The sequence below is a fragment of the Lynx rufus genome, unplaced genomic scaffold (genome assembly GCF_022079265.1).
Source record: "Lynx rufus isolate CCGP_SWC_20201006 ecotype Redwood Valley unplaced genomic scaffold, mLynRuf1.p SCAF_4, whole genome shotgun sequence".
NCBI lineage: Eukaryota > Metazoa > Chordata > Mammalia > Carnivora > Felidae > Lynx > Lynx rufus.
In genome coordinates this window covers 1,906,933-1,926,564 of record NW_025814856.1, presented here as the reverse complement: position 1 = coordinate 1,926,564, position 19,632 = coordinate 1,906,933, and the positions used below count along the sequence as shown (strand labels likewise).

The 19,632-nt window shown below is 55.8% G+C and overlaps 1 protein-coding gene and 1 non-coding gene across 2 annotated transcripts; both read left to right on the top strand.

The window, feature by feature from the left end:
- The first annotated feature begins 7,530 nt into the window (after nucleotides 1-7,530).
- EEF2 (eukaryotic translation elongation factor 2) lies at nucleotides 7,531-16,684 on the top strand. The gene is made up of 15 exons (XM_047095025.1): nucleotides 7,531-7,637; nucleotides 8,659-8,873; nucleotides 9,760-9,941; nucleotides 10,021-10,232; nucleotides 10,743-10,921; nucleotides 11,102-11,207; nucleotides 11,723-11,836; nucleotides 12,052-12,190; nucleotides 12,332-12,527; nucleotides 13,117-13,375; nucleotides 13,835-13,942; nucleotides 14,393-14,746; nucleotides 15,041-15,223; nucleotides 15,305-15,437; nucleotides 15,951-16,684. Exons 1-15 carry the CDS (start codon nucleotides 7,635-7,637, stop codon nucleotides 16,142-16,144), a joined length of 2,577 nt encoding a protein of 858 aa, XP_046950981.1. The 5' UTR covers nucleotides 7,531-7,634; the 3' UTR covers nucleotides 16,145-16,684.
- On the top strand, nucleotides 10,607-10,671 carry LOC124525253 (small nucleolar RNA SNORD37). Its single transcript, XR_006965460.1, has one exon. It is a non-coding gene; the product is annotated as a small nucleolar RNA SNORD37 (small nucleolar RNA).
- Nucleotides 16,685-19,632: the final 2,948 nt, after the last annotated feature.

Below are 19,632 nucleotides of genomic sequence, written 5' to 3'. Positions count from 1 at the left end.
GAAGGGGCAGAGAGAGAGAGGGAGACACAGCATCCGAAGCAGGCTCCAGGCTCTAAGCCATCAGCACAGAGCCTGATGCAGGGCTTGAACTCACGGACCGCGAGATCATGACCTGAGCCGGAGTCAGACGCTTAACCGACTGAGCCACCCAGGCGCCCCCATATTTGATTTTAAAACATTTCTAGGTCCCCAAAAAAGAAATCCCGGAGAGACTCACTTTCTGTCTCAATGGATTTGTCTGTTCTGGACATTTCTTATAAAGTGAATCATACGCTATATGAACTTTACGTCGATTGTGTCACTGAGCATCATATTTTCTTTAATGTTTATTTTGAGAGAGAGAGAGAGAGACAGCGCAAGCAGGGGAGGGGCAGAGAGAGAGGGAGACACAGAACCTGAAGCAGGTTCCAGGCTCTGAGCTGTCAGCACGGAGCCCAATGGGGGGCTTGAACCCACAAACCGTGAGATCTGATCTGAGACAAAATCAAGAGTTGAATGATTTACCCACTGAGCCACCCTGGTGCCCCTGAGCACTGTTTTTTAGGCCCATCCACACCGTGTATGTGTCAGAACTTCACTCCTCTTTAAGGCATAATAATACTCCAATGTGCAGCCCGACCACATCTCCTGACCCATTCCTCAGCCCCCATCATCTCCTGCCTGGACCAGCACACTACCTACTGCTGTCTGCTCTCCCTCCCCGCCCCCCCCCCCAACAGTCCGTCCTCCCCGCAGTGGCCGCCAGAGGGCACCCGTGAGCACCCGAGTCAGGTCCTGCCCTCCTGTGCCCACAGCCCTCCAGGGCTCCAGAATCACTGGCGGTAAAAACTCAAATCCTCCCAGGGGCCCCCAAGGCCCTGCACGACCTGCCCTATCCCCTCCCTCCTCTCCCTTCCCCTCCTCCCTCTCACCCTCTCCCTCACTCTGCTCCAGGCACAGGGCCTCCTTACCATTCCTTCAACACTCCAGGCCATGGTTCTGCCCCAGGGCCTTTGCACATGTTCTTCCCACCTGGAATGCCTTTCCCCCAGGCTCCCATATTGCTCTCTCCCTGATCTTCAGATCTCTGCTATCTCCTTAAACATATAAAGTGTGTATTACCATCTGTCCCCACTCCTCCCAGCCCCTAACTCTATTTCACCTTCCTTCCTAGCATTCTCGCCATCTGACATAACCATACACTGTATTCATTTATTCATGCTTCTCCCTGCCAGTCCCATTAGAACATAAGCCCCACCAGGATAGGGACAATTGTCCTGTGTCCCCAGCTCCTCAGTCAATGTCTGGCAGACAGGAGGTACCCACTAGATATGTGCAGGGTAGATGAATATCATTCACACTAGAAAAATGGAGAGCATTTTATTTATTTATGTATTTATTTATGTACTTATCTACGTACGTATGTATGTATTTATTTATAGCAATCTCTACGCCCAGTGTGGGACTAGAACCCACGACCCCGAGATCAAGAATCACATGCTCTTAGGGGCGCCTGGGTGGCTCAGTTGGTTGGGTGTCTAACTTCGGCTCAGGTCATGATCTGACTGTGGGTTCGAGCCCTGCATCGGGCCCTATGCTGACAGCTCAGAGCCTGGAGCCTGCTTCCGATTCTGTGTCTCCCTCTCTCTCTGCCCCGCCCCCGCTCTCTCTCTCTGTCTCTCTCTCTCAAAAATAAACATTAAACACCAAGGTAAAAATAAAAAAAAAAAAAAATCACATGTTCTGAGTGACCCAGCCAGGCGCCCCTAGAGCACGTTATTAAAATAAAACAAAACAAAAAGATCGCATGTAGGTTTTTTTTTCTCACTCTCAACACCGTGAACAACATTCAGGACCCGATCATTCTCTAAAGTGGGGCCATCCTGGGCACTGTGGGGTGTTGAGAATCCCCGGTCCCCGCCCACTTGCTCCCAGGAGCCCTCCTAGTTGTGACAAGTACAGATGTCCCCCAGACACGGCCCAGCGTTCCGCGGGGGACAGAATTGCCCCATACATCAGGGGTTCTTCTCACTGGGGTCTCTACTCATATGCTCCCTTATTCTCTGGGGGATCCATGCACCCCAGGGTCCCCGGACCGGCCTGGTTTACAACCATCATCCTGGTATAATTAAATCAGGATCCCTTTTACTTTCAAAATCGTCCTGGTTTGCACTTTGGTAAAAGGACGCGTCCACTGAAGCTGAAATCAGGCATGGTTGTATGACTCAGCAATTCCACTCCAAGGTATGTCCCCAACAGAAATGCTGTGGGGACATGCGCTAGAATGTTCCATAGCAGCGTGAGTCGAAACTGCCCCAAACTGGAAACGGCCCAGATGCCCACCAACAGTGAAACGGGCGAATCCATTGTGCCGGGGTCTCAAAAGAAAAATACAGCATTGAGAAGAGGCCACATTGCGTGATTCAACATGCCCGAAATTCACAAAGAGCAACCCCCCCCATCTATGTGGTTAGAAAACAGAATGGTGGTTTCTTTGGGGTGGCGGCGACTGGAAGAGACATGGGGGCACTTCTGGTCACAATCTGTATTTTATTTTATTTTATTTTTAATTTTTTTAATGTTTTTTTATTTTTGAGAGAGACAGAGACAGAATGCGAGTGGGTCAGGGGCAGAGAGAGGGAGACACGGAATCGGAAACAGGCTCCAGGCCCTGAGCTGTCAGCACAGAGCCCGACGTGGGGCTCGAACTCACGAACCCTGAGATCGTGGCCTGAGCCGAAGTCGGACCCTTGGACCGACAGAGCCACCCAGGTGCCCCTATATTTCATGTCTTTCGAAAGTTGTATGAACGTCAAATTTTAGCATCCATCAATAAAGTTTTATTGGCACACAGCCGCGCCCATTCGTGTAGGGTGTCTGTGGTGGTGACGCAGCAGAGGTGAGAAGCCCTGTGGCCCAAAAAGCTGAAATGCTTTCTACTTGGCCCTTTAAGAAAAAGGTAGCCATTTCTGCTGTCCTGGAGTCATGCCCCGGGCAGGCCAGCTAAAGCCACCGACTTGCTCCCTCCCATGTGTGTGAGAAGTCGAATAGGTAGAGAGCCACTTGACTTTCATTGTTTCTTCCCTTGTGCCTGCCACCTCAGGGCCTTTGGATTTGCTCTTCCCCCTCCCTGGACCACACTCTCCACTTTGGCTCATTGAACACTTTCTCATCTTTCCTGGAGCAGTTTAAGAGTCACCTCCTCCAGGCAGCCCTCCCTGATTCCCCAGGCTAGATCATACCCCTGCCCTGTTCTGCCCTCTCCTTTGCTCGGTTTCTCTCTCTCTCCTTCCCACCCAACTTGAAAGGTTCAATTTGTGCAAATATTTGATTGACTGTTTCCTCCACCAGCCAATCAGCTCCCCGAAGGCAGGGACGCTTTGTCCCTGGAGACAACCAGGAAACCCGGGAGCTCCCGGTCTGAGGGAGGTGAAGAATTCCAGGCAAATAAGGTGGAGCCAGGCCGCACAGCTGATGGGTGTCTTTGTGGGTGGGGAGGGGTGGGGCCCCTGGAAAGCCTGGGCTGGAGGTCCCAGGAGCAGCTTAAAAGCAAAGAAAGGCAAAACGGTTTGCCTAGGGCTCTAATCAAGTCCCTAAGGGCATGTTGGGAGCCCCAGACCAGACTGTCACCTTTACTTGTCCTCCGGGATGGTCGGATTGTCGGTTTAAGCCTTGGTAAACTGGGGCTTTACAGCTCCCATGGCAAAACCCCTCTGGAGGGGAGAAGCAAGTCTGTCTTTTCCTTAGAGCCTTGTTCAGGGACCTTGGACATCAGCGTTGCCCTGGCGCTGCTGTTCTCACCGGTTGGCCTCGCCAGACTCCCCTGAAACTGCACGACTCTCCCCGGAGAGCAGCATGCGTGCTTTCTCCCCAAGGCTGGTTCCACACGGGCCTCTAGCAGAACGACCCACGGAAGAGCCATGCTGGACCCCGAGGCAAGGGGAAAGATCTGTGACTCTGGTCCTGTCGTGGGTTCGAGCCCCGCATCGGGCTCTGCACTGACGGTGCGGCCGAGGTTTTTGGAGTGCTCTTAAATTTTGTGCCCAAGGGAAACCGTCCGCTTTCCTAATCCTGGTTCCAGCCCTGCCGGATAAGTATTAGGTGCTAATAAATATTCGTAGAAGGAATAGTTGGAACGTGGAGCCTAGTGTTTCTGTCCCATAATGGGAGCTGGATTCGTTTGCTGTGGCTTAATAACAAAACACCACACACGGCAGGGCTTGAACAACAGGTACGGGGGCACCTGGGTGGCTCAGTCGGTTGAACCTCTGACTTTAGCTCAGGTCATGGGCTCGCAATCATGAATTCGAGCCCCTTGTGGGACTCTGCTGTCAGCGCAGAGCCTACTTTGGATCCTCTGTCCCCCTCTCCCTGCCCCTCTCCAGCTTGTGTGCATGCGCGCGGTCTCAAAAATAAATAAAAATTAAAAAAAAAAAACCCAGATATTGATTGTCCCCCAGTGGTGGAGGCTAGAAGCCCGCAATCGAGGCATCGACAGGGCTGGTTTTCCCGAGGCCCCTCTTGTGGACTTGTGGACGGCTGTCTTCTTGTGGGATTCTCTGTCTCCCTCTCTCTCTGCCCTTCCCCTGCTTGCATCCACCCCCTCCCCCGCCCTCACTCTCAAAAATAAATAAACAAAAAAAGAATTTAAACTCATGATGTCTGGCTTCCGTTGAACCACATCTGAAACCCATCCAGGCAATAGTAGTGGGGCAGAGTTGCTCCCTGATTCAACTCATTTTTTTGTTATGGTCGTAAAATACACATAACATAAAATTCACCCTCTCGGCTATTTCCAAGTGCACAGCTCAGCGGCGTCAGGCACACTCACACTGTTGTGCAGCCACCTCTGTCGTCGTCTCCAGAACTTTCCATCTCCCCAAACGGAGACTCTGTCCCCATGAAACACTGGCTCCCCACCCCCTGGGCACCCCGCCCTCCCCCAGGGGCTCCCACCATCCACTCTCTGTCTCTGTGGACTGGACTCCTCTAGGGACCTCCTGCGAGTGGGGTCACGCAGGACGTGTCTGTGTCTGGCTTCTGTCACTGCGCATAGTGTCCTCCGGGTCCATCCACGTGGTGGCAGGTGGCAGGACGGCCTCCCTTCCTGAGGCTTGAAGAACCTTCGGTTGTACGAATACACCAGCAAACCGTGACTTTGTGAGTCGCTGGTTTCTTCTCTCATCTGCTGTGAGACTCCGATCGAATCCTCTAACTTCTCTGAGCCTCAACTATCTCCTGCACAAAGGAGCTCAGCCAAAGCCCAGGGTGTGAGGGAGATTATGCGAATTCACTGATTTCAAGGGCGGTGGCCGGCGTTCCATAAACGCTCCAAGTGCATCAAAAGGCAGATACGAGGGGCGTGCAATGGCGGGTGCTGGTCAGCAGGGGCCGCTGCCGTCGCCTCCCGGAGGTACAGAGTTCTTGGCTGGCGCATGCGCAGCTGAGACTCCCTGCAGAGGCGACTTTTTTCTCCTGGTTCTTCCCCGCCCTTTACCTCGGCCTGTATTTATTACTGCAGACCCTGAACCTGGCTGGAGCTGCTTTTGCTCTCTGCTGAAGCCCGGTACCTTCCCCAGGCTTCTGCTGAACGTGGGTCTGGGAATAGCGGTGGGGACAGGTACCGTGCGTGTACCTGGTCCCATTCCGGCAGCTGTGGGGCTGAACACGTCCCCACGAAGAGTAGCAGCGGAGGGAAGGACTTCAATCTCACTATTCTCGTTAAACTCTCCCCGGCTTATTCAGTTTACGCTCAGTTTTCGTAATAAGCATTCTGCTCACGTGAGAGCAAATTGAACCCCCTCTTAACGAAAACCTTTGCTTTTCATCTCTGAGATGCCTTAATTTGAAAGGAAGTGCTGCGAAGTGTCTAACACGGAGCCCAGGACACAGTGGGCGCGCAACACATTTAAGATAGAAATTAACTAAGAACGGGAAACCTGAGGGGCGCCCGGGTGGCTCAGTCGGTTGAGCGTCCGGCTTCAGCTCAGGTCATGATCTCACGGTCTGTGAATTCAAGCCCCGCGCCGGGCTCTGTGCTGACAGCCTAGAGCCCGCTTTGGATTCTCCGTCTCCTTTTCTCTCTGCTCCTCCCCCAATTGTGCTCTATCTCTGTCTCCCTCTCTCTTTCAAAAATAAATAAATGTAAAAAAAAAAAAAAAGAATGGAAACCTGATACCCCTCTACTTCAAATGGCGCATGCATATTTGTAAATTTGCATGTTTGTAAATTTGATGTTAATTTGTAAAATTAACATCAAAACGTGTCATGAACACAGCTGTAGGTGTTCAAAGACCCCGAAATAACCCCGAGGGTAAATGCAATCAACGACTGGACAGAGCTTTACAAAGCAAAATGCGCAAAGCATTTGTGGGAAGGAGTGCACAGGCTCGGAGTTCAGATTCCAATTTGCATTGCCTTTTGCAGGTGCTTATCTGAGGAAAAGCAGTGCAGTCCTTTTGAGAGCACGAGTGTAGGGGAAGATTTACCTCAGGGGTTTCTTTGTGCTAACGGGAATATCATTTGGGGATGACATAAGGAATACTTACTAAGGGTCTACTATGTACCAGGCATTGGGCTTGGCTCTATATAAAGAATAAAGATACCGAATGGAATGCCAGTTTGTTCCCTCGAGCCAAAGATCTGAACTGCAATAGCTTCTTAGGGTCAGATTAGGACACAAATGCAAAATAGTCTTGTGTACCTCCCGCTAGAGAGGAAATGAAGTCGAAAATGAGATTACACCTGGAAAGCGTTGAGCCCCATGCCTGAGAAGTGGCAAACTATGCCCCTGAAATAAACGTTGTATTAATAGCAATGATAGCTAATTAAAATAGCTACATTGAGTGCTGTGTCAGGCACGGTGCTAATCCCTTCGAATGTATTTAACCTTACTCTCCCTCAGCGATCACCCCATTTGACAGATGAAGAAAAGGAGGCACAGAAAAATCCGAGTGCCTACTGTAAGAACGGGTACAGTGGTGCAATTAGTGAGGTGTTTCGTTTATTGCTATGGCGACTACACCTAGCCCATTGCCCATGGTATAGATAAAAACCAATCTATCTTTGGGGGATAAATCAGTGATTAGTACGTGCCTTCAAACAAGGTTTTTATTTTGAAATAATTATAGACAGGTAGTCGCAAAAATAGTACAGAGAGGTCCCGAGTATCCGTCCTCCACCTTCTCCCAGTGGGATCATCTTACATAAGAGCAAAACCAGAACATTGACTTTGGTACAATCCACAGACACTTCCCACATTGCAAAGGGCTTTTAACAGAAGTGCTTGGCATTTCGCAAGCTGATATCGTTACTCCGATTAATAGTCTCAGCTAAAACGGTGCTCTGCGCTTTTTGCACCCGAATATCGCATTCCGGAGGCTGGCACCCAGCCCCAGTAGACCACCGCCCCCGGGAACTCCGGCAGCCGCACCAGCGTCTAGAGGGTTAACCGGAGGAGCGCTTCCTTGCGCCTGCGCAGGGCGTTTCTTCTCGCCCCGCCCCCGCAGCGCGGTCAGATGACCCGCCCAACCGGCTTCTGCCTATAAAAGGTCGGGTGTTGACGTCAACGTTCTCTTCCGCCGTCGTCGCCGCCATCCTTGGCGCGACTCGCCCCGCTCGGATCTGCCTGGGAGAATCCACCGCCATCCGCCACCATGGTGAGCAACGCTGTCCGGCTGGTGGCCTGGAACGGCGGCGGGGCCTCCGCGGGACCGGCGCTCCCGGGTCTGGGGCGCCGGGGCCGCCCAGACCTGGAGGAGACATGGCGGCGCCGGCGGGCCTCGGGTCGGGGAAGCGGCCGCCGCCATATCTGCGCGTCGCGCCGTTCGCCGAGCCCCTTCCGCGCTTCCAGGGGCGCCGCCGCCTCCCGGGACCCCGGGCCCGGCTGGGAGCTGGGGCAGAGTCGGAGCGGCGGGGGGGGGGAGGGGGGTATGATGATGTGGCAGATGCTGTAATGGCGGGCGCCGTGTGGAGCGGGGCGAGGGGAGCCGCCTTATGTAACCCGCGGGTCGCGAGCTGGAGTTGGTGTTCCGTCGGGTGCCGCGGGTGGTAGCGAGGTGGGAAAACGGGGAGCCGAGGACCTCTTGAAAAAGCTCTTCTCTTAACGCTGTGTGACGTTGGTCCGGCGTCTTGTCCTCCCCGCGCGTCCAAACCGTGAAAGGCTGACAGGGGAGCGGGGAAACGGAGGCTGGCGCGTCGCTGGGGCTGTGCCAGCTGTCCGCACCCCCGGGGGAGGCGTGGGTGGAAACCCCCCTGGGGTGGGTGGCCCGGTCTGACCCCCAGGTGCAGGGTGACCTTGGGTCTCAAAGACACCCTTTGGGGGACGCTGGGGAGGACTCCTGCGGTTACAGGGCTGGGGTTCTCGGTGGGAGTATTGACTCTCCCTTACGCTTGACGGAGCTGTCGCGGCCCCCCGACAGGTGTATCCCGTCACTTGTGGGCTTTTTCCCCGGCCCTCGATCTGGATTGTTGCTTCTAAGTGACAAGTGGGATCTGGTGCTTCCGAGATGGGACAGGTGGCGTCTTTAATAAGAGGGTGTCCGCAAAGGGCCGTTCCGGGTGGTAGCTGGGGCTGTCCCAGGTCCAGGCCACCCCTGGACTGGCCGTCGCCTGGCAGTCGATCAATTGAAGTCCCAAGGCCGTCCTGGCTTGGCCTGAGCCTCCCCCTCCCCCCCCCAGGTGAACTTCACAGTAGATCAGATCCGGGCCATCATGGACAAGAAGGCCAACATCCGAAACATGTCCGTCATCGCCCACGTGGACCACGGCAAGTCCACGCTGACGGACTCGCTGGTGTGCAAGGCTGGTATCATCGCCTCTGCCCGCGCTGGGGAGACCCGCTTCACCGACACCCGGAAGGACGAGCAGGAGCGATGCATCACCATTAAGTCAACGTGAGCCCTGGTGCCCCCTCTGCAGAGGGGAGGGGAGGTGCTCACCCAGGTCCTGCGGGTGGGGGGCCCAGACAGCAGGCCCCGGCTTGTTCCCGAGGCTGCTGGGGGAGGATTTGAACACCCCGGGGGCTGGGTTTTTGAACGACGAGTTGGGGGGGGGGGTTCGGTCTGGTGAGGGGAAGCTGCCGCCACCAGAGAGGCCCAGGGGTGGTTGGCTGGTGTCGGGGGTGGGGAGTCTTGGGGAGGGAGGGGGCTTGCCCCTGGGCGTCCCCGTTTCCAGGCCGAGGGGCTCTTGGGGCACTGCCTGGAGAAGTCTGGGAGCGTGCTCCTGGGCGGTCGGGATGCTGTCAAACAGCCCGCTTGCGTAGGGCGTCCCCAGTGACTTCTCTAGCCACAGCCGACCACGGTGACACCCAAGCAAACTGACCGTAACCGCCGTTTGTCTTTCGTCGGTAACTCGCGAGACTCGCCTGGCTTGTTGGTCCTGAGGCTCCTTTTAGTTGGGAGTGGATGGGGGCAAGGGTGAAAGGTGGTCTGGGGTCACCTGGTCCAGGTTTAGAGTCCAGGGTGTTGAGCCAGGATGAGGGGGCTGGACGGGTAGGCTCCAAGGAGCTGGTCTTTACAGCTGGTAGTAGGGAGGTGGGCCTGCTCCGCGGAGGGCGATGGCTTCGGCGAGGGGAGTCTAAAGCCTCTGGGGAGAGGAAAGAAATTTCAGCGTTCTTTCTAGATTTGAACCCCAGTCGCTAAGTGACCCCAGAGGCCCATAGCAATTGAAGAAAGCCCTGCTGACTCTCCTTGCCCATGAAGCTGGGCTTACTCTAGGGGTCACGGGGAGGACAGTGGAGATGAGTCTGTTCTCCACCCCAACTTGTCCTGATCTCTTCAGGGCTATCTCCCTTTTCTATGAGCTTTCGGAGAACGACTTGAACTTTATCAAGCAGAGCAAGGATGGCTCCGGCTTTCTCATCAACCTCATCGACTCACCTGGGCACGTAGACTTCTCCTCGGAGGTGACCGCCGCCCTCCGTGTCACCGACGGTGCCTTGGTGGTGGTGGACTGTGTGTCTGGTAAGTAGCGGGTTCCCTCACGTGTGGTTTGGGGCGTGGGGCTGTCCTGCCCCTGGCTGATGGAGCCACCTGTCCCCAGGTGTGTGTGTGCAGACGGAGACGGTGCTGCGGCAGGCCATTGCCGAGCGCATCAAGCCGGTGCTGATGATGAACAAGATGGACCGCGCCCTGCTCGAGCTGCAGCTGGAGCCTGAGGAGCTCTACCAGACCTTCCAGCGCATCGTGGAGAACGTCAACGTCATCATCTCCACCTATGGGGAGGGCGAGAGCGGCCCCATGGGCAACATCATGGTATGTCGCTTGCCCGGTGAAACGCAGGGTTCCTCGGCTAGCTCGCCGTCCGCCTCGGTGTTCCCAGTATTTTTATCTCACGTGTTGTTGGGGGAGCCACAGTCCTCTTCATCCTGGAGGGGCTGTGACTGTTCCTGGGCGGGGGGAGGTGCTGGCCCTCGGAAGCACTGTTGCGAGTCTGGGGTCCCTTGGGGATTCTTGGTGGTTCTGAGAGCGGGCTTGCCAGAAACGTTAGGGCGACCGAGAATGGGGTTGGACCGTTTTTGAAACTAACTTCTTTTGGGGAAGCGGTGGGGTAGTTTGCTCTGCTTGCAGACCGTGCCCTCAGGGTTAGTGGTCCCCCCGCCCCCAGGGGATGAGCAGAGCTGGGTCTTGTCAATGATGACTGAAATTTCTTCACTTTGACCTGATGGCTATTGAAGAAATCTGATGTCTGAGGCCCACCGCGCCCGGGGACTTTGTTTTCCGTCTGTTTCTGTTTACAGCTTTCTCTTGCCTTTGCCCTTGCAGATCGACCCTGTACTCGGGACTGTGGGCTTTGGGTCGGGACTCCACGGTTGGGCCTTCACCCTGAAGCAGTTTGCAGAGATGTACGTGGCCAAGTTTGCCGCCAAGGGCGAGGGCCAGCTGGGACCTGCTGAGCGGGCCAAGAAAGTGGAGGACATGATGAAGAAGCTGTGGGGTGACCGGTGAGCGCCACGTGTGAGGAGCAGGGGCGTCTGCGGCATCCCTGCGGGCCTGGGGCGGGGGTCCACGGGTGGTGGTGGCGGCGGGGAGGGGGCTGAGCGGGCTCCTTCTGCACCACTGATTCCCTGGCCCCTCGGGTCTCTCCTGGTCCTACCACGGTTGAGTTGGGTCTCGTCCGCCAGGTATTTTGATCCAGCCAACGGCAAGTTCAGCAAGTCCGCCACCAGTCCTGATGGCAAGAAGCTGCCGCGGACGTTCTGCCAGCTCATCTTGGACCCTATCTTTAAGGTGAGCGGCTGAGCGCTTTGTGGATGTGCGTCTCCTGGGCTGTCCTTGGGCCTGTCCCGAGGAGCTGTTCCCTGACCTGCTGTGGTGGGTGACAGGATGCTCTGGGGCTGGGCACAGCCGGGTTGGAGGGCGGCTGCTGGAGGAGGGTGAGGGCACAGTGGTAGAGGTTCGGCCCCTGGGGCTGCACCCTGACAAGCCAGCTACAGATTCCTAGGTAGAGGGGAGTCCGCCTCCCTGGCGGAGGGTTTAGAGGTAGGGGAGAGGAGACGAGCTTGGGGCTTTGCTGGTTTAGTGAACGGAGCGTGAATTTGAACACGTTCGTGGCGCGTAAGTCAGAGCGGATTTGTGTTTTGTGACAGCGTGTTCTGCTTTTCCTGAGAGCTGCATTGGGCCAGGCCCTCAGTGCTGGGCTGCGGGGACTTTGGAGCACTGCCCTCACTGTGGGCCGGGGCAGGAAGGAGCTTCAGGCTTCCCAGCACGTTCCCAAACGCGCTGTGTTGTTTTTGCCACGTTAGGTATTCGTTGCGATCATGAATTTCAAGAAGGAGGAGACTGCCAAGCTGATTGAAAAGCTGGACATCAAGTTGGACAGCGAAGACAAAGACAAAGAAGGCAAACCACTTTTGAAGGTGACTGTGGGCAGGCGGTGGGGGGGGGGGCGGCTGCCGGCCCGGCCCCCTAGTCCGTGAGCCACAGCCCCACCACCTGTAGGGTGGACGGGAGACCCGCGGTGTTGGAGGCTCTCTGGGAGGGGCAGCCCAGCACCTGAGCGTGTTTTAGAGCCACTCGGGGCTCAGGGTCGCGAGGGCAGGGGTGTCCCTGAGCCTCCCGTTCCTTCTCGTAGGCTGTGATGCGCCGCTGGCTGCCTGCTGGGGACGCCCTGCTGCAGATGATCACCATCCACCTGCCTTCCCCCGTGACGGCCCAGAAGTACCGCTGTGAGCTCCTGTACGAGGGGCCCCCGGACGACGAGGCGGCCATGGGTACGTGAGGTTCACCTGCAGTCCCGGGTGGGAGCGCAGCCTGGGGCCGTGTGGTAGGACGGTTCCGGTCGCGGGATCCTGGACGGTGGGCTTTGAGGAGATCACACGTTCCCCTCTGGGGATTCTTGTTTGACACCTCAGGCATCAAAAGCTGTGACCCCAAAGGCCCCCTGATGATGTACATTTCCAAGATGGTGCCGACCTCCGACAAAGGTCGATTCTATGCCTTCGGCCGCGTATTCTCGGGGCTGGTGTCCACTGGCCTAAAGGTCAGGATCATGGGACCCAACTACACACCTGGGAAGAAGGAGGACCTGTACCTGAAGCCCATCCAGAGGTGAGGTGCCTGGCAGTTCTTGGGATGTTCCAGACTGGTCCGTGCCACCCCCCGCCCCTCATGGGCGACAGAAGGTGGCGCGGCCCCGAGAGGGTAAAGGAACCGTCAAAGCTGACGGGCTTACCTGGGCGCGCTGGGAAGCGGTGGGCAGAGATGTATTCTGACTCGGACACACACGTGCCACAAGTTTGAGGTGGTGGCCAAAGTTTGGTCGCGTACCTGGAGGGCCGGCACGGACTCCAGAGGAGGCCCCTGGTGACGGTCTGTCTCCCAGCTCTGCGGTTACAGGTGTTGGGAAGGGCCGGCTCCGCCAGCCCACCAGCTGCTGGGGCCCCCACACCCCGCCTGCCTCGGGTTCTCAGGTGTTTTTGACGCCCCTGTCCGCCCTGGGCTGGGTGTGGAGGCCTAAACGGGAGGTAGGAATGAGCACGTGGGTGTGCAAGAGGCCTCAGCGACTGTCAACTGTAACTGAGGCCAGGGCTTTGGGTCCCGGGGTGGGGGGAATGACACCGCCATTTGAGGCTGGGGGTGGTGGGCCACAGGACCCAGAAGGAGGGGATCTGGCGCACTGATGGTCTGTCTCCCCCAGAACAATCCTGATGATGGGCCGTTACGTGGAGCCTATCGAAGATGTGCCTTGTGGGAACATCGTGGGCCTGGTGGGCGTGGACCAGTTCCTGGTGAAGACTGGCACCATCACCACCTTCGAGCATGCCCACAACATGCGGGTGATGAAGTTCAGCGTGAGCCCCGTTGTCCGGGTCGCCGTGGAGGCCAAGAATCCGGCCGACCTGCCCAAGCTAGTGGAGGGCTTGAAACGCCTGGCCAAGTCGGACCCCATGGTGCAGGTGGGTGGGTGTCCTGGCCGGGGGCAGCGCTCCTCCGGGGGTGGTTAGTTCGTGGTTTAGCTGTGGCGGAGCCGAACACCGTGCCGGGGACTTGCGGATACTTGGAAGGTCAGGTGTGTGCACACCTCCCCTGCCGAGCTGCCGTGCTGCCGTGCAGCAGTGTTGGTTGCTCGTTGGGGGTCCCCGCTCTTTTCTGTAGGCTGCTTAGAGCTCTCCGGCTTGGCCGTGCAGCAGGCCATTGGGGAAGGTTAACGGTGGGAACAGCAAGAGCACCTGGGAAAGCACCTGGGAGCTCTTGCTTCCCGTGAGCCCGGAGTTCCCTGAAAACCCCGGGTCCAGGAGGCCGCCTTCTCCAGCTAGAGGGCTTCTGGAGCCTGCTTTCCACCTGTCGGTCTGGAACTTCCTGGGTTCCGAGTGTCCTGGGGTCAGGGCCGGGGGCTGACCCTCCATCCGTTGTAGTGCATCATCGAGGAGTCAGGGGAGCACATCATCGCGGGGGCTGGCGAGCTGCACCTAGAGATCTGTCTGAAGGACCTGGAGGAGGACCACGCGTGTATTCCCATCAAGGTGAGGCTTGGCCCCGCCCCGGGCTCACCTGGCCCGAGGCCTGCTGTCCCCAGTACACGGCAGGCAAGTAGAGGTTACCGAGTCCAGGGTTCAGGCTCCACTCTGCGGGGTCCTCCGTCCTCTTCCCTTGACGTGTTCCTGGCGGAGAAGTTGTGCGGTTAGGAAACCGGTAGCATATGTCTGCTGTGCGAGGCATACAGTGGAGCGTGAGGGTTCTGCTTTTTAAAAGCTGTTTCTAACTGGAGATTCCGAAGGTGGCAGACGGTTAGGTTACCGTAGTCACCCTGGCTTCTGGGTGCTCTGGTTTTCATTCCCTGCTTTGGCAAGGAACTGAACTTGGATCTGTGTGTGTGTGACACTCAGGGGTCCTATCAGGAGGAGCCTCTGAACGTGTTTCTTGGGTGGTCACTGATTGCTGGGGCTGGCCTGACCTCCTCACGACTTTTGCAGAAATCCGACCCTGTGGTGTCCTATCGGGAGACGGTCAGCGAGGAGTCGAACGTGCTCTGCCTGTCCAAGTCCCCGAACAAGCACAACCGGCTGTACATGAAGGCGCGGCCTTTCCCCGACGGCCTGGCCGAGGACATTGACAAGGGCGAGGTGTCCGCCCGCCAGGAGCTCAAGCAGCGGGCCCGCTATCTGGCCGAGAAGTACGAGTGGGACGTGGCAGAGGCCCGCAAGATCTGGTGCTTTGGGCCCGACGGCACCGGCCCCAACGTCCTCACCGACATCACCAAGGGTGTGCAGTACCTCAACGAGATCAAGGACAGCGTGGTAGCTGGCTTCCAGTGGGCCACCAAAGAGGTGAGGGGGCCACTCGAGAGTCCGGCTCACGATGGACCAGTTACCTGTGGGGTTCTCGGACAGGCAGGAGACTCACACCTGCTGGGGGGTTGGGGGGCCGTGTTCCGTGAGGGTGAAGGGCTCAGGGTCTTGCATCCTGGGAAGAGCGTCCTAGGGAGGCTGAGTTGGGTAGGACGTGACACTTTGGTCTTGGGGGGCCCCTGGGGGCCTTGGCGTAGAGCTGTATTACCTTTTCTGGAGGAGAAGGCTGCAGCGGGCCCAGGACCTTGATGGCGGTCACGCCCTTTTGTGCAGGGAGCCCTGTGCGAGGAGAACATGCGGGGCGTGCGCTTCGACGTCCACGACGTGACCTTGCACGCGGACGCCATCCACCGCGGTGGCGGCCAGATCATCCCCACTGCCCGGCGCTGTCTCTATGCCAGCGTGTTGACCGCCCAGCCCCGTCTCATGGAGCCGATCTACCTTGTGGAGATCCAGGTAGGGGGGCCGGGTCCTTCGACTGTTCTTGGGTCTTGTCTTGCTCGACAGCTGCTAAGAACAGTCATTGTTTCCTGACAGTGTCCGGAACAAGTGGTTGGTGGCATCTATGGTGTCCTGAACAGAAAGCGGGGTCACGTCTTCGAGGAGTCCCAGGTGGCCGGCACCCCCATGTTTGTCGTGAAGGCCTACCTGCCTGTGAACGAGTCCTTCGGTAAGTGCCGGCCCAGTGCAGCCTCACCCACTGCTGGCCAGTTCCAGGCAGCCTGGTCGAGGGCGTGGCCGGTTTTGCCTCCAGCGAGGCCTAGAGCCGGTCCGATGAGACATTGATGGGGTCTGCAAACTATTGCCCGTTGGAGGTGGGCACGGCACGCTTGTGGGGGATCACGTGGTCTGCTCATCACGTGGACGTGGTGAATTTGCAGGGGGAGACGACTTGGGTGGGTAACCTGGGGCCAAGATGGAAGCCAGCAGCAAGTAGCTCGGGTCCGTACTGTGGGTGGGCAGAGGGAGGCCCCCGAGTGGCCAACACTGTGTCCCTTACTAGCGAGCGGTCTTGGTGCAGGGCCGAGGCGAGATAACAGGGTAGCGTTAACGTTAGCGTGACTCGGTCGGGGTGACTGGACTCTGATCTCCACGTGCCCAGTGTCTCCTCCCGGGCGTTGCCACGGTGGCAGCAGGAGCCTGGTCTCCCGAGCCCGCCAGTGAGCCCTGTCCCTTCCCGCAGGCTTCACTGCTGACCTGAGGTCCAACACCGGTGGCCAGGCCTTCCCCCAGTGCGTCTTCGACCACTGGCAGATCCTGCCCGGGGATCCCTTCGACAACACCAGCCGCCCCAGCCAGGTGGTAGCCGAGACACGCAAGCGCAAGGGCCTGAAGGAAGGCATCCCAGCCCTGGACAACTTCCTGGACAAGTTGTAGGCCGCCCTCCCTGCAGCCCGCCCTCCCGGGTGGGACTCCGCACAGCCCCCGCACCCGGCTGACGATCGACCACGTAAGCCCTCGCGTTCTCCATGACACCTCGAGACTGTCCACAGTGACGCTCCGCCTGACGGGTTCTGGGGCCCACTCTGTGCCATCACTCAACGTGAACACTCGATGCCGTTTCTTTCGATATTTATTTCAGGATATCAGAGGCAACAGAAATGCCCTGGCAGCAGGGACTTATTTGGCCGGTGGGGGTGGGGGAGGCGGGATGGGACGCTCAACAGTTTTTTTTTTTTTCCATTTCAGAAACTCAAATGTCCAAAAAAAAAAAAAAAAAAACAAACGCATTAAGAGGTTTATTTGGGTAAATGGCCCGTAGTGGATTTTCCCCCAGAAAGGGGGAAGGAACAAGCGGGTAGACCTTTATCTTTGGACAGAAGCTAGAAGGCAGGAAACTTTGTGCAGTGTCACCGTGAGCACCCCCAGCTGTATTAGTGCCATTGGAATAATAAATTTGATATGGTGGTGACTGTGTATGTGTCCACGTGGTTCCTTGTCCGGTCAGCCCGCGGCGGGCTCCCGAGTGCTGCCACACAGAAGGCCGGAGCTGACCTTGAAGTACCCTTTCAGGTGCCAGGCCCATCTAGCAGTCACACAGGGCTCCCATCTGTCACATCTGTTGTCCAGTGGGACACGTCATGATGGTGGAGCCTCACACCTACCCTGTGCAGGGGGACAGCCGCCCACCATGGCCCCCGCCTGCTGGGCGCTTGAAATGGGCCCTGACTTGGTGACCTTGTAAATCCACTGCTGTGGTCTGATGGGGCCGGAGCTGCCTTCGTCGTGGTCGGCTCGGACGTGACTGCAGCGAGGGGACACCACAGAACGGTCTGCCGCCGGGTCGCTTGTCTTGTCCAGCTGGATGGCTGTTCAGAAAAAGTAATGTTGGGCATTAGACTTTTAACCTTAAACATGAAATTGTAGGCAGTGTAGGACTAAGATCTTCCTACTAACCAGTGCCTCTTGCATAAGGAACATCCGGGATACATTGTTTCAACAGTGACGCTGCCCTGTGGGGAGCTGCTGTGGAAGTTTGGGAGGTATTCTGGGTCACCAGTGTAGGGGACCCCATCAACGTTTAGAAGGAGCCTGGGATGATGGATTTCAGGACTGCATGGGACAGCACCGCACGTGTGAGTTGTCTGGTTCAGTTTCCGGCCCCAGCACCTTCCAACAGCAAAGGGCATTCATATTGGGAAACGTTACTTCAAAACATAATGTGCTTGACACGCACGCAAGTATTTTGTGCACTTTTATAAGCTACGCTTTGTTTTTGAATAGTTTTTATACTTACAGAAAAGTTTGCAAAGATGTTGCAGAAATGTGCTAAGTGACCAATGGTGTTCTTGGTTTTCCGTGGAAGTTTTCTACACTGTTTCCGGGTCCGACCCAGGGTGCCACGTGGCATTTAGTTTCGCACATTTTTAATATCCGGTAATTTTGTCAAAGACACCACTGTCATAAATAGGAACTTGAAGTGTGTTGTAAGTTTAAACCGACTATAAATTCGTACGCCACCTGTGGTCCTTGGCTTGCTAATCCTGCACCTCTGTCCACGTGCATATTTTCTGTCACATGTGAAGTGCCATTTGCAGGGGTTGACCTGGCAACATGAGGTCTGTGATTACACCCAAGCATTGACGTGTCGCAAGTGGGTGTCTGTGTGTCTGTGTGTATTGTTCACTGTTTTCATTGTACTGATCGTGTGTGATTCTTCTGGTTGCTCTAGGTCAGGACTGAGGCCCCCCCCCGCCCCCCTGCCGGGCACCCCAACCGGGGGTAATTTCTTAGAGAGTAATTACAGTGTGGTATCTGAAACCACGTTAAGGAGCTTTTCATACTGTTACACGAAACACCACTGGCCCATCTTGCGCTTTGAAAGTGTCCTTTCCCCGCTGCACGATTTCGTGACCTCATGTCTTGGTTACTTGGAAATAATGGCGTATACCAAGTTTGCTGCTCTAACAGCTGTTGGCACATTTCATTAAAAAATATCGAAAGGTCACATTCGTTAACAGCGATTTCATCAGAGAAGTGCTGGCTATCAGGCAGGAAACGGTCAAGCAAGTTTTGAGGTTTTTAATTTTTTGCTTAAAAGCTTGAATTTACCATTGGCGACAAATACGGTCACTTGTTTCCCTTGAAGTGACGGTTTTGGTGTCTTTTTAAGTTCGGAGAATCCCAAGTAGGCTCTGCACTGCCAGCATGGAGTCCCTACATGGTGCTTAGACACTCGAACCATGAGGTCGTGACGTGAGCCGAAATCAAGAGTGACTTTAAAAAGAATTTTTTTTTAACATTTATTTACTTATTATTTTTTTTTAATGTTTGTTTATTTTTGAGAGAGAAAGAGTGCAAGTTGGGGACGGGCAGAGAGAGAGGGAGACACAGAATGAATCCAAAGCAGGCTCCAGGCTCTGAGCTAATAGCACAGAGCCTGACGCGGGGCTCAAACCCACAAACTGCGAGATCATGACCTGAGCTGAAGTCAGACGCTTAACCAACTGAGCCACCCAGGCGCCCCCCCCTTTTTTTTTTTAACATTTATTTTTGAGATAGAGCTTGAGCAGGGCAGGGTCCGAGAGAGCGGGAGACACAAGATCTGAAGCAGGTTCCGGGCTCCCGAGCGGTCAGCACAGAGCCTGACATGGGGCTCGAACTCACGAACTGTGAGATCATGACCTGAGCTGAAGTCGGATGCTTAACCGACTGAGCCACCCAGGTGCCCCAGAGAGGTTTGATTTGTTTATTTGTGAGAAAATGTCTGCCACGTGCCCAAGTCTAATTTCCTATAGCTTGTCAAGCCTTTTTTTTCACCCCAAGAAAAATGATGTCCCAACTCCTAAGTACGGGCTTCGCATAAGTAACAAAGAATGCAGTATGGGAAAGGGAGAAAGAAGAACGAATTCTGGAGCAACCTGACAAACCCTGCCTAGAACCAGGTGACCCAGGTCAACATCAACAGTGATGTCCTGTTGATGTTCCGGAGCCTTGTTAAGCTGTCACGGGAAGGGCACTTGACCTCTGTGGTCTTCCTCCCTAAAACCCATCACCCCAGTGTCCGAAAACCACACCAGACAAATTCAGTTGAGGGACATTCTACAAAATACCTGACCAGTACTCCTTGAAACTGCCACCAAAGTCCTCAAAAAAGGAAAGTGTGAGAAGCTCACAGCCAGAGAACTCTAAGGACTAAATATCACGGGGGGTCCTGGATGGGATTCTGAGGCAGAGAAAGGACATTAGGGAAAACATCTGAATAAAGTGTGGACTTGGTTAGGATAATGTGTTACTGTTGGTTCTCCAGCGGTGACAAGTGTACCAGACTTATGTAAGATGTAACGATTCAATCAGGAGACGATGGATGGTAATGGCATGAGGTCAGGGTGGTTGGTGAAAGTCAAAAGACGGGGTCTTTTGTC

Bases quoted from the DNA above. Each gene is read 5' to 3' on its own strand.
- EEF2 (XM_047095025.1), top strand. The intron at 8,874-9,759 runs GTGAGCCCTGGT...TGATCTCTTCAG, and splicing joins TGCATCACCATTAAGTCAAC to GGCTATCTCCCTTTTCTATG. The intron at 13,943-14,392 runs GTGAGGCTTGGC...CGACTTTTGCAG, and splicing joins ACGCGTGTATTCCCATCAAG to AAATCCGACCCTGTGGTGTC.